A 13,057-nucleotide genomic window follows, 5' to 3' on the forward strand; every position below is an offset into this window, starting at 1 on the left:
GATATTGCAACCTTTGTGGTTTTCTTACATTTTATTCCTCTCTCTAGGCACTGAATGTGTGCAATCTTACAAAGCTTGTTATGATTACGTTTTAAAGAGTAATGTCATTTCAGCGTGAAAATTACTCATCATCAAAATATCGTCACATTTCTTACGAGGTATCAAAAAAAATTGCAACACACTAGCGGGGAGAGCTGTCTCCTTTTTCAGAAAATATCTTTACTGCAACTTCCTGGTTAGAGTGAATTTGTCATGAAATATTTTGAGCCTTTTAATTCTGATCACAAGCTGACAAGATGTCAAACCGAAAATGTTTGTATTTTACTTTTGGAAGCTTTCAATGAATCAATTTGTTATCTCGACATTGTAGAAATAATTGGAGATAAATGTTTCTGCTGTAATTCGTTTTGCTCCCATCAGATTATACCTTTATCATTTCACTTTCTCTTAGCTCACGACGTCAAGGAAATATGGAACAAAAGTGAAAACACTATATGATATCTACAAAAAGACCAAAATTTTACAAAATTTGATAAAATAAAATTAGTTGGTTTAGTCGGATGAACCAGTAGTTTTTAAGATAATTGGAAGATTATTGGTACTCACCTTAAAAGTTTGTCTGTGAAGTTGTTGTCTCTTTGATTTCGATCACAAATAAATAAACTCTTATCAAATGTTATTTTCCGACAACCGATACACAAAACTCAACTGAACTAAGAAGTAGCTGTGAAAAAATTACATAAAGTTCAACAAAAATTTTATATCCTACAATTATAAGGGGGAATCGAAGTGAGAAAAATATAGAACTGTTTTATTATCGTATTCTCTTTCTGTCCCTTTTGAAATTTTCGGGACTGTTTATTCTTTATCTTCCCCAATATTTTTATATCTACCCCATTGAAGCCATTTATTTTAGATATTTAAAATTTCATATATTTTTCTTCTTTTATTTGTTAAGAATAATAGTCCAGTAAAAGCCCTCGTGAAAATTCCTGTAAAGACAAGCCAAGAAGGAGAAATAGCAAAGAAGGAAATCATTACGTATATAGTAATGCATGCCAGAATTATTTGTACATTTCTCTCTGACAAATCAAACAGGTGCTTTTATGCAATACAAGCCGTAGTGCATTCAAATTTACAATTTATTCAAATTTACAATTTTCAAGATATCATTTTTTTCATTTTTAAAATTTCTGTAGCAACTTTGAAGAAAGTTAATAGTTACATTTTTCCCCCAGTCAATTTTGATTATCCAAAACTCAACGAAAAGAAGCAAAGAAGTTGGTTTTCCATTTCGAAGTCAGCTGAACAATCATTTTACATTTGAGCAATTCCATCAACATGAAAAGATCTCAATTAGAGGAGTTGATTGTCACTGATTGTCTTTGCTTCAATACAGACCAATTCTTTTGAGCGGCTGGTTTCTTTTCGGTTACTTTCTTCTGTTGAAAGAGCGCACAAGACTTGGCGTAAGGATCTTTAACTTTGGAGTAGTTTGAAGTGAAGTCGAGAATTTCGTTCTTTTTTTTGCTCCAAGTTCGGATGAAGTTGTCAACCTCCCATTCCATGAGTTTCTCCATCTCTTTGCATTGTCGAACCAAAAGTTCTTCCATTGAACTCTCCGCTGGTACTTCCACCAAGTCTGAGAGACAAATTTACAAAGAAGGCAGTGGTCAAAATGCAGAATCATAAACAAGGTTCCCTTATAATCAAATTAAAATCTTTATTAGAACCCTGCATCAGAAAACTTTTCAAAAGACAAAGCAATCCAATTTCTTCCCGAAAGACACTCCTGAATACAGGAAGACCTTTTTCCCCTCCCGCTTTGTATTTTTTTCATCTTCTCAGTCTATTCGTTAAGGGGCAGGGTTGTTTGAATTCTCGAAAGTTTTTTCAACCTTTGCCACCTAAAACAATCCTCACCTTCCTCCTTCTTCATTTGTCGTTCAGTGTGAACTTTGTTAGACTTTCTTTTCTTCCAAAGACTTCTCAACGCACCAAAGAGAAGGAAAAGCAGAATGAAGCCACTCGCCACACACACCGACTCGATGTACCACGGATACGAAACATCGATCAAACTGGTGCTCCGTTCTGATGAAATCGACCTATCTGGCATCTGAAAAAACACATATATGAGAGGAGTGTTAAAGAATGTTGGCTAAAATCCAAAAGAGACAGAAATGTTACTGTACGACGGTCTTATGGTTGCAAATACACAATCTCGTATCCAGAGCCACTTGCACCACTTTTCGATTTAACTGGTTATCGTGATACAACCCCTCCCCGAATGCAATCAGAATCATAAAAAAGCAAACAAAGGAGTTGGGTTCGAATTTGATAAATACATTGATTACAATTAATAACATACAAGCAACAATATGAAAAGACCTAGACGATCTTTGTCGGAAAATCGAGGTAATATATACGCGTACAGGAGAGCTTAATTATTCTTTTCAAAGAGATAAATTTCACACCTTGAGTGTTTTTGAGTTTCGTTGGACAATCTCATTAATTCTTATTTGGTTGAGACTGGAGTATCGAATGATACATTGGCGTAATTTCTTGTCATCATTGGTGTTGTGATTTGTCCAATAGATACCATATGCTTCGTAATGTTCGATGATTTCTGCCACACGGAATCCTTTTTTGTGATCCAACTCATCGGCGTGGTACCCAGCAACGTACGCGTCAAGCAACGCACCCCGGGTTTTCTCTCCCGTGTTCTTCAGTAATGTTGTTATCGCCTCAAAGTCTTTCACAGCTGAATGTAAGAAAGATTTTCCCGCATCAGTAAGATTCTCGCGATTCCATTGGTCGAAAGACATCACGTGGAGGTGGGATATAAACCGTATCTGTCTTCCTCGCATTCGATCGAGAAAAAAAAGAAGACATTGCATATTGACGAATGCGCTTTCGAATGTTTTGGTCAAAATTCGAATGTTTTGTTTTGAAAAGACAGAAAAAATAAAATAAGAGGAAAACAGTGATTGAGAATGTTTGTGTCAAAAGGATGCAGAAAATCTTTAAGTTATTTTGATTTTTACTTTTCTTTGGTTGATATGGATTGAGCAAGACTTTCAATTGCGATGCTATAAAATGTCACTTTCATATATCCCGCTTTTACAGTTTGCTCTTTATTGTAAGTACAGTATCTGCTTGGAGAGTTCTGAAAATTTTTCGTGCTTTTGGAACACATGCAAAAGGACTTCAACGGGATAAATCCGTTGCACGGTCGTCTCGACGGCAGGTCCAAAATGCATAAAACATAATGCATATTGCATAATGCATAATGCATAATATTTGAAAAATGTCAATTTTAGAGCCTTTAATAAGGAGAATTTAAAAGATAATACTTTCAACAAAACAAATATACCAATTTCTACCAGAAAATAAAGGGTAGAAAGCTGTAAATTTGAATTTTGGATGATGAAGAAAATCCATGATCCACTGAAAATGCTTGTCGCCATTTTGATTTTCATAGTTGTATTTTACAGAACGTAGTATAATGTAGAAAAAACACGAAAATATCTCCTCCGTATGTTACTTTTCTGACTCGAAAACGTAAATTTTATAGCAAGATCTTTCTGGGTTTTCTCAGAGATCTTTTCGAATAATTGCTAATAAATTTCAACGGGTTTTCTCTCTTACGAAGCATGGGTAACCATGTGAATGCTTTTTTGTTAGATATCCAGCCAATTTAAATTAAAGAGCTTCATCCGGAAGCTAGATCAAAGAAAATAGATTTCGAATCTTTTTACATTCGAATGTTTATGTTGTTTTTTTATCTAATCTGTTGCATCTTCTTATTATTTATGCTGACGGAAAACCTTTTGTTGTTATGATTCGAATATTTTCTCTTTCGTTCGGATCTGCTCGGATTCGAAAAGTAAGTATTCAGTATTATGTCTGGGGAAATCCCTCTGATTGGAATGTTTACAAGGAACTCTTCTAAAGAGGTTTTCGCGGTTTTGCCTCTGCAAAGGAGAGTTTCAGAGAATATAAAATCGTTCTGTAAATTACACAATACTATTATGCATTATGCAATATGCATTATGTTTTATGCATTTTGTACCTGCCGGTCGTCTCGAGGTGGGATACGGGATATACAGGGATCAGTAAAAACCGTATTGGGACTCGGCAAGCCTCGCCACAAATACGGTTTTTACTGACCCTGTATATCCCATATCCCACCTCGAGATACTCTGTACCAGAGTGTATCTCACGATTATCGTAGCGTAGTTCACTCTGTGCGCATTGTCTGTTTGATAAAAGTTTTTCCGTACGGAGACCTCTGCGATGAAGTACAATTTTGAAATAAAATGGCCGCCAAAGTACGACAATTTGTAAACAAAGGGATGGGTCCATTGAGGGTCACTTTCTAAGCATGTTTTGGCTGCTTTTTTAATGTTTTTGAGCCAAACTAAAAGCTGAAAAGTAACGAAGACATATTCAAAATTGTCTAACAGAAAATTATATTCCAATTACCCTATTTTATCCATGTAGTCCGCCAAAGAAAAATACAAACATTTTAATTACAAAAGTGATGCCAACAAAACAAACTATAGCCACTCTACATAGATCGAATGCCGTAAAAGTAATACTGAATTTGAACATAAAAACATGCAGAGATACTCTGAGTATATTCTTTTGCAAAGAACTGAAGTTAAAACCACTTTAAAAACAAGATTCCAATCAAACAACTTCTCTCTCATGTTCGTGAACTCAAAGATCCAAAATGTAATCAAAAAACATTCGATTTGTGCAAAAAGAGTTATTTTGCAATGGAATGTCTTCATTTAGAGCTATCTTTTATTCCAATTGTTAAAAAATAAAGAAGTCAGTTTTGTTATGAAAACACTTTTTTTCGACAAACTTCTATACTTTCTGACAACTCTGACGGCCATTTTGTCTTATCGCCTCCGATTTCTCGCCAAACTCCAACAGCACTCCATCGTAGCGGTTGGTTTGAAAAATCTCAAACCAGAAAAGACAATGACAACAGACCCTCTACGGCAATGAATTTTTAAATTAGCCGTAGATATTGGGTTTGTGTACAGACAAACCTCGAGAAGACCGTGTAACTAATATTACCCCGCATCAGTAAGATTATCTAGCAATTTCATTGGTCAAAAAACATCACGTGGAGGTGGGATATAAACCGTATCCTGTCTCCCTCGCGTTCGATTGAGAAAAAAAAGAAGACATTGCATATTGACGAATGCGCTTTCGAATGTTTCGATCAAGATTCGAATTTTATGTTTCGTTGAAAAGACTTGAAATCGAAAATCAAATGGTCGGGATAGAGAAAGTCAACAAACAGAAAATTTGTTATTTTGATTTTTTACTTTTCTTGAGTTTATATGGATACTTACAGCAAGACTTTTAATAGCGATGTTATAAAATGTCACTTTCACGGATCCCACTTTCACAGTTTAATTTAATTTGTAGCTCTTTGATGTGAGAATCTACTTGGAGAGTTCTGAAAGTTTTCGTGCTTTTGGAAAACATGCAAAGGGACTTCAACGGGATAAATCCGTTGCACGGGTCGTCTGGAGGTGGGATACGGGATATACAGGGGTCAGTAAAAACCGTATTGCGACTCGCAATACTATACCATACTCTCTGTATATTCCGTATCCAACCTCGAGAAGACTGTGTAACTAATAGTAGTTCATTTTTTTTTCATGGGAAAACTGAAATCAAATCAAATGTTGGTGGTAGTAAACACACATTTTCTCTTTATAAACAACCAGGGTGCTAAGGCACAAGGGTTCGAATTAGCCGATTTTTTTCATTATCTCGTAAAGTAAAAGTTTTTAGATAATCTGATCATGACAAACGATGGCCCTTAAATCAATAAGATATAATATGGTAAAATATCCGGGTTAGTCAAAACAAATTTTTCAAAAAATGAGCAAGAATGCTAAGCAACCTAAGCCCTAACCCGAAAATTGAATTTTACACGAAAGAAAAATAATAAAGAAAGACCTTTGATTTGGACGTTCCTGGTCAACGCATATCGCTTTTCTGGAGATTCCTTCGTGACAGCAATCTAAAAAAGTGAATTTGAAATAAGCCATGTTATTTCAAATCCTTTAGCAATGGATAAAATCCAATAAGGTTTGTTTAAAATTGTAAAATCACTGGTGAACATATGACAAGCAAGTAATTGCCATGAGAAGAATACAAACCTCCTCTCCGGAGAACCGGGCGTTGGCGGTCATGACAATGGAAGTGAGGGTGGTAGTCATGTTGGCGTTGAACATTGCTATGACAACCAAACCGACCAGAACCCAAACAAACGTGAATAAACGGGCAGAAAAGGATTTCGGTGTTCGATCTCCATAACTGAAGAAGGAAAAACAAAGGAGAGATAATTTTCTAACGATCAGCTATTATATAGTTATAGATCAGCTGTAATCATGGTTTCTCTGTTATCATGTCAAACGTGCTTTGGCACTAATTAACTTAATTCAAAATCGAGAATGCCGCCATGTTCCTCTAGCTTGTCCTTCGTGATGATTAAGCTTACCCTACGGTTGTCATGGAAACGCAAGCCCACCAAAATCCATCCCATGATCCTTTGAAGAAATTGCTGGGAAATTGATGAGGATTCCAGTACGAATCCTGTGAAGTTACAGAAAGAGAGGATGTCAAAATACAGAAAGTGAAAATGTTGAAAAGTGAAAATGTTGAAAAGCGAAACTCGAGAGGCGCAAAGGGAGAAAATAAAAACAAGCAAGGGATCGAAAAAGGAGTTCCGTGTGCCCACGCGCGCGTGGTAGCTAGAAAATACAAGCGGTGCAACCTAGCTTTCGAAGGGAGCTTCAATTCATGATATTCATGACATAATTTTTTCTACGGAAATACCCCGGTTTTAGCCAGTAGTGGTAAATTTAAACTAGACAATAATGGTTGTATAACATTTGCCACTACTGGCGAATACCGGGTCTATTTCCGTAGAAAACATTACGTCATGAATATCAAGAATATTATAGGAAATGTTTTGAAATGTGTACGTGAGGTCCGTAAAGATATTTTAGATCAAGCTTGACTCGACAAGTTGGCCAGTGATTTCACTTCACTTTTGTCTTTTTATTTTGATATATTGTGAGGGAAATTCAATATGACCTCATACTCTTAATATGCTTATGATTGCTCTTATTAATAGATGTTTTTGTTGTTGTTGAAAATTTTTATGGTTTTTTATTAAAGTAGATTTTCTGTTATGAGTGAGAGTTTGCTTTCGTTTTTATTTTCATATTTGTTTTGAAAGAAGTTCTGTGTTTCTTATTTCAATTTTAGTGTAGAGACTTTGTACAGAATCTTTAATAACGAAAGTTGGATGTAGTAAATTAATTATACATTGAAAATAGATCAGTCCGTTGTCATGTTTTTTTTCAGCTATTTCAAAATGTCCTTTCATGAAAATATCACTCTACATCCCTGGATAAAATAACGCTTTTTTTATCCAGGTCCCAAAAGGGTGAGGTATTAATTGTAAAATTGTAATTTATTTTTACAGAAATAAAAACATGAATGAACGTCAAAATCAGCAAAAGATGCTACAATAAAAATTGAAAAGCTTTTTATGAAGGAAGAATGGATTTGCCACAGTACGTGAGCATCCCACTTGTGCTGGTTATTTTTATTACCATGATGGTATTGTTTGGTGCTTTGTTATATTGTTGTCGTTGGCTTGGTATGTCACGTGACCAACCTGTAATGGATGTGGGTCAGGAAGTTGTTGACGGACCCTCTTCCAGTAAAACTTTATTGAAACAACCAACAGTTGATAAGAAACGTTTTACAGAATGGAACTCTAAATTTGTACTTTATCATAAACAAGCATGGTTGAGGATGTATAGGAAAAGGAGAAATTGAGTCTAAAAAAACTGCTAAAATTACTGGTGCGATGATAGATGAAGGATTTTTGACGTTACACTCTTTTTAAGAAGCAAACACAGAGAAGTTTGTTTGAAGTTTACAATTAAGGTTAAAAGGTTGCAAACTTTTCAAAAATGCATGAAAAATTTCAAAATAAGCTCTGAAAACCCATTTTTACCAGGACCAATGTTGTTTTTATTGGATTTAGAGAGTTTGGTTGACAATTCCAGAACCCAAATCCACTCAACATTGAGGAAATGAATTTTTGCAAAGTCTTCAGGCGTCTTCAGGTCTTTTTTTGCCTGAGATTGAAGATTGAAGGTTCAATGAGTTTTGCTTTTTCGAGAAGACATATAATTAGACCATATTTAAGATGATTTAATAAAAAATAAACAACTTTTCAGAGCTCTCTGGTGCACCCACCACCTGTGTGGCTGAAGTTTTATCACCCATTTTCAGTCATTTGAAGACTTTGGAAGTCCAAAAATCTGAAGGACTAAAGCCACAAGGACTGCTAGCAAGCATGTAGGTGTCTTCAGTCAAATGTAAAACCACTTGTGGTTTTTTTTGGCACTATTGAGGAATTTTTGAAAAGTCTACAGACATTTTGTCGATGATTGTAGATATTTTCTTTTTGTTAGCGTTTCTGAAACTAAGTATTTCTATAGTAAATAATCTTTAACATATCATCTTGGAAGTATGCTGGACAAAGCGAGGCATTATTTTAGGTGGCAAGCGTTATTGTAGCTAAAAATTAATGTACAAATCAGATTTTTCATGAAATTTAAAATTAGCATTTTAGTTTATTTCTGTATAAATATATTTTTAGGCAAAGAAAATTTTATTTACCTTTTTATAGCTTGCAGTTTATTCTATAAAGCTAAAATTCAAAACAAATTTTATTTCTGTACATAATTTAAAAAAAAAGATACTAATTTTTATAAATCGTTTATTTGTTTGAAACGTTTTAGTTTTCATTTTATTTTAGTAAGTTTCTTTATTTTTTTCATGCTAATATTCTTGTCTTGTCATTGAGGGTAATGACAACATTATTAACAAACTTCTTAGAAAGAACACACACACAAAGAGCAAAAGTAAAACAGTAAAATTTATTTCCCCCTTACAAAGTACACGTTTTTTATAAGAACATCCAAAATTTTGGAAGCCTTCGGATATTCTTAACTTTTTGAGTTTTCATCCTAAAAATGTTCTTAAGACGTTCCTATTTTCGTTATTTATTGAGTTTTTTTGTCCATTTTCTTAAGAAATTGGGTGTTTTAGAGTCTGTAAAGCCTTAAAATGTTCTTAACTTGTTCTAAATATTTCGGCCATGGAAGCCTATATATGTTCCTATATATTTTGTTCTTATAAAAAAAGTGCAATGCAATACTTAAAGAGCTATGTTTGAAGAGCTTCTTAAGATCGTTGCGAAAAGACCTCAACGACCCTCATTTATGTCTCTAAGAGCTATCAGTGGAATTTAAAAATCAAAGTGCATTGTGATGGTGTGATTTCATCTTTTCATAAGATTTGGTGTTCAATGTGATTTTTGATTAACCCCTGCTAAAAGATTTGTACATACTTCTATTAACTTAAAGAATTTTTTCATTTTGTAGGTAGAAAATTTATTCAAAAGTAAATAAAGCTTAATAAAGCAAGTTCTTCCTTTTGATGTTGTTAAATTTTAAGAAAATTGTTTGGAAAATTTGGAAATTATTTAGATCGTACATCTTAGATTAAACTATCCCATTACAATAACAACATCAAAATCAGTTTTGGAACAATAGCCATGAAAAGCCATGAAAATTGTTTTCCTTGTTACTGAAATCAAGAAAGTTTTTTTGGTTTTAAGAAATGAAAGAACTAAAATGCTTAGAAAACCCCTGTTTAACTTAAATTCCAATGTTCAGATTACTTAAACTCAAGCGCGATCATGACGTCACACAATCCCTCTCCTCAGACCTCACAAACAAAAGCATGTTTGCTGAACAACAAAAACTTACAAGAGCCCACACGATGATGCCTGACACAGCAGCAGCCAAGTAAGCGAAAATCATGACAGGCCAAGATTCTTTGACAGCTTCTAGAATGGCGTTGGAGACGGTGACATCGAGGTCTTTCTTTGATTGGATGATGTAGAGAAGGCCTGGTGATTCCACCAATGGGAAGTAAGGGAAGCGACCAATCTCTTTCGTTTCCATGCTTTTGACCACAGGTACATTGAACACCGATCCGTTCACTGAAAGAGATAGAAAATAGAAACTTTTTAGTAGTTATAAGTTAGCAGGGGTCATTTTATTTGAAATCTTACTGTAAAAATTAGATCCCCTTTTCACTGAAAGCGAGAGAGATTCATACCAATGAAATGAACGGTTACATTGTAGCGTAGAGGGTACCACAATGGAGTCTCCATAACTCGAACACGCACGTGGAACACAAATTTGTTCGAGTTATGAAGTAAAGTTTTGACCATAAAACATTTTCGAGCAAGGAAAACATTCGAGATAAAGAGACTCCGCCGTTCTCACTTCTGTAATTTCGTTTTCAGTTAAGTCATACCAATGTTAGTTCATCATATTGCGTTTTCAACGTCAAATGAAAACAGAATCATCTTCTAATCTGAAGGTAAGCCAACAACTTTAGTGATTGGAATGTAAGCACTTACTTTTGTCAGAAAGCAGGACAGTTTCATCCCTGACAGGTGCCTGCAAATAATTCCACTCTTGACATTCCCCACAACATGACGTAATCAGTTCTTCCAAAATGTTCGGCAAAATACCCACCATCTCTCCTTCGTTATCTGTGTAGATGTAAGGCGGTTTGTTGAGCCAGCGCACCGTGATCTGATCGCATTGGCCCGTCTTGTTGAAGCATTTACTGCTTGTGGTGGACACTAGTGAGAGAAAGAGAGATTCATTTACAGACTGAAATAGTACGCCTGCCAATTGACGTTTCAAATCCAATCTTTTTTGCAGCATCAGTGTAGATGAGAGTATGTTAAACTAGCTAACTAAGTCACGTGAAATTAATATTTAAGAAACCCACTGTTCACCCATTATGGAAAAGCCAGGATTACATTGTATAGGAAAATGTTAAGGAAGAACAGTTGGGTTAAAGTCTCTTACCCAAATCACAAACACTGTAATAGATGAAAAACGAAAGTAGTAATTCCATCTCTTACGACCCTTTCAACTTTCCTCCACAAATCTCACAAATTCTCTTCCATCATCAGCTTCTTTATTTTCATTTCTCATGTTACTTTCCTAGAGAGAAAAAAGTTGAAGCAAATTCAGAAAAGAAGAAAATTCAATATCACTTAGAAATAACAAGTTCCCGATGCAATTAAAGTCGTCCCTAAGGAGAAAAATAAAAAGGAGATTTGTTTAATAATTCATTATCATTTTAATAAAAGGAGACTGGTAACACTTTCAAATTAGTTTTCTATTTTTCGAAAAAATCTTCATCTCGTGGTGAGGGAAATATATTACGTCCTCGACTCGACCATAAATTAATTACTGTTTTCATGCTGATCAATATGTAACCAAGAGCAACAAAAATGGTAGAAGATTTCGTGAAAAAAAGGTTAAATACATCCTAAAAAATAAAGGTTCATAAAACGACTGAATGAATGTTTTCTCTCAACACAATTTCTTCTTCGCCACATAAATATTACTGCTCAATACTAAAAATCCCTGAAAATAATAAATATATCTTCTCTGTTTTGATAAATTCGTGAAAATATCTCTTGTTTGTTAAAATATATCAATTAGCGAATGCCGTTTAATTTCAGTATCCTCTGTCAAAAAAATAAATATTAAAATTCCCTTCGAGAAACAACAATCCAAGTTCTAGTACTTACGGAGGAAATACTTTTTACACCCCCTTCTCACAGACTCGTTGGGAGCCTCTTTTACTAGGAAAATTATACTCCTTTTTTGTCCCCACTGGAAAATCAAATTAGGCCATGGCCAGTGGATTGTTATTGTTTCAAAAATAAAGAAAAAATTCAAAATGTCTGTGACCAACTTTTTGACATGTTTCTTACTCAATTTGAGGATGCTGATTCCAAATCTGAATGTTACCAAGCTTGAAAACCCGCAGTTTTTGCGTAATTTGCGATTTTTTGCGTTTTTAGGCAAAATTGTAAGCCCTGAAAATTTGTGATTTTTGGGGGTCTACAAAATCAAAAAAAACCTATACCACGTGATAGAGCTCTTCAAACTGAGCAAAAAAATGTATTATATCAAAATCTAAACTTTTTTAGATCAGTTAGAGACGATTTTATGGTCAAAAATTGATTAGAAAACAGGGAATTTCCCCACAATCTGCATAATTAATGCAAAATTATAGCACTTTTTTACCACAAAAACGCCCATAACTTTTGATTAAGAAGAGTTGAGACTTTGAAATAATACATTTTTTTGCTCAGTTTGAAGTGCTCTATCACGTGGTATAGGTCTTTTTTGATTTTGAAGACCCCCCCAAAATCATGAATTTTCAGGGCTTACAATTTTGCCTAAAAACGCAAAAAATCGCAAATTACGTAAAAACTGCGGGTTTTCAAGCTTGGTTACATTCAAATTCCGAATCAGCACCCTCAAATTGACCAAGAAAAATATCAAAAGTTTATTCACCGACATTTTGAAAAAAAGTGAAACGTTTTGAGGTACCTGGCCATGGTCTAAATAAACAAATCCTCACTGCAAAATATTATTGCTATCTTTTACATCCCAACTGAATTTTGTGACTTGAAAACAATGTAATTTAAATCGGCTGGAGATTCGAAAATTAGAAAATATGGGAATTTCAGTCTCCATCTAGTTTCAGTCCCATATTTTTACCCCCCCCCCCCCACTGGCTGAAAAATCTTACCGGGTTTGTGAGAAGGGGGTGTATTTGTTAGTATTAAACCAATGAAACCACATGCTTTTTAATGACTTATTCAAATGGGCAGCAGGCTTGTACTACATTGTGATCATTTATGGGGCATATTAGCTGTTTGGTATAAGAAATACCTTATGCAATGATATAGAGGTGTAAAACCTGCATAAGTACAATAAAATAATAAACTGTCTATGAGGTGAGGTAAATAAATTCTATAAAAAATGTACAAAATATAATAAAAACAGTATAAATCTTTATAAAAAAGAAGCATTATTGCACTTTTGTT

The 13,057-nt window shown here is 34.4% G+C and overlaps 1 protein-coding gene across 1 annotated transcript; it reads right to left on the bottom strand.

Moving 5' to 3' along the window:
* Positions 1 to 1,042: 1,042 nt before the first annotated feature.
* LOC136816927 (uncharacterized) lies at positions 1,043 to 11,150 on the bottom strand. Its single transcript, XM_067073265.1, has 9 exons — positions 11,013 to 11,150; positions 10,553 to 10,780; positions 9,891 to 10,126; positions 6,533 to 6,627; positions 6,192 to 6,348; positions 5,989 to 6,052; positions 2,475 to 2,761; positions 1,924 to 2,116; positions 1,043 to 1,642 (listed from the first exon to the last, which is right to left on the bottom strand). The coding sequence occupies exons 1-9, from the start codon at positions 11,059 to 11,061 to the stop codon at positions 1,353 to 1,355; spliced, it is 1,599 nt and encodes a 532-aa protein (XP_066929366.1). The 5' UTR covers positions 11,062 to 11,150; the 3' UTR covers positions 1,043 to 1,352.
* Between the last annotated feature and the right edge of the window lie 1,907 nt (positions 11,151 to 13,057).

Source organism: Clytia hemisphaerica, unplaced genomic scaffold (assembly GCF_902728285.1).
Source record: "Clytia hemisphaerica strain Z4C2 unplaced genomic scaffold, Clytia hemisphaerica genome assembly, whole genome shotgun sequence".
Taxonomy (NCBI): domain Eukaryota; kingdom Metazoa; phylum Cnidaria; class Hydrozoa; order Leptothecata; family Clytiidae; genus Clytia; species Clytia hemisphaerica.

Excerpts from the sequence above, each read along its gene's own strand:
- LOC136816927 (XM_067073265.1), bottom strand. The coding sequence starts at position 11,061 with ATGGAATTACTACTTTCGTTTTTCATCTATTACAGTGTTTGTGATTTG. Across the intron at positions 6,349-6,532 it reads GTTTCCATGACAACCGTAGG|TTATGGAGATCGAACACCGA; the intron begins GTAAGCTTAATC and ends TTCCTTCTTCAG. Across the intron at positions 1,643-1,923 it reads ACAAATGAAGAAGGAGGAAG|ACTTGGTGGAAGTACCAGCG; the intron begins GTGAGGATTGTT and ends TTTGTCTCTCAG.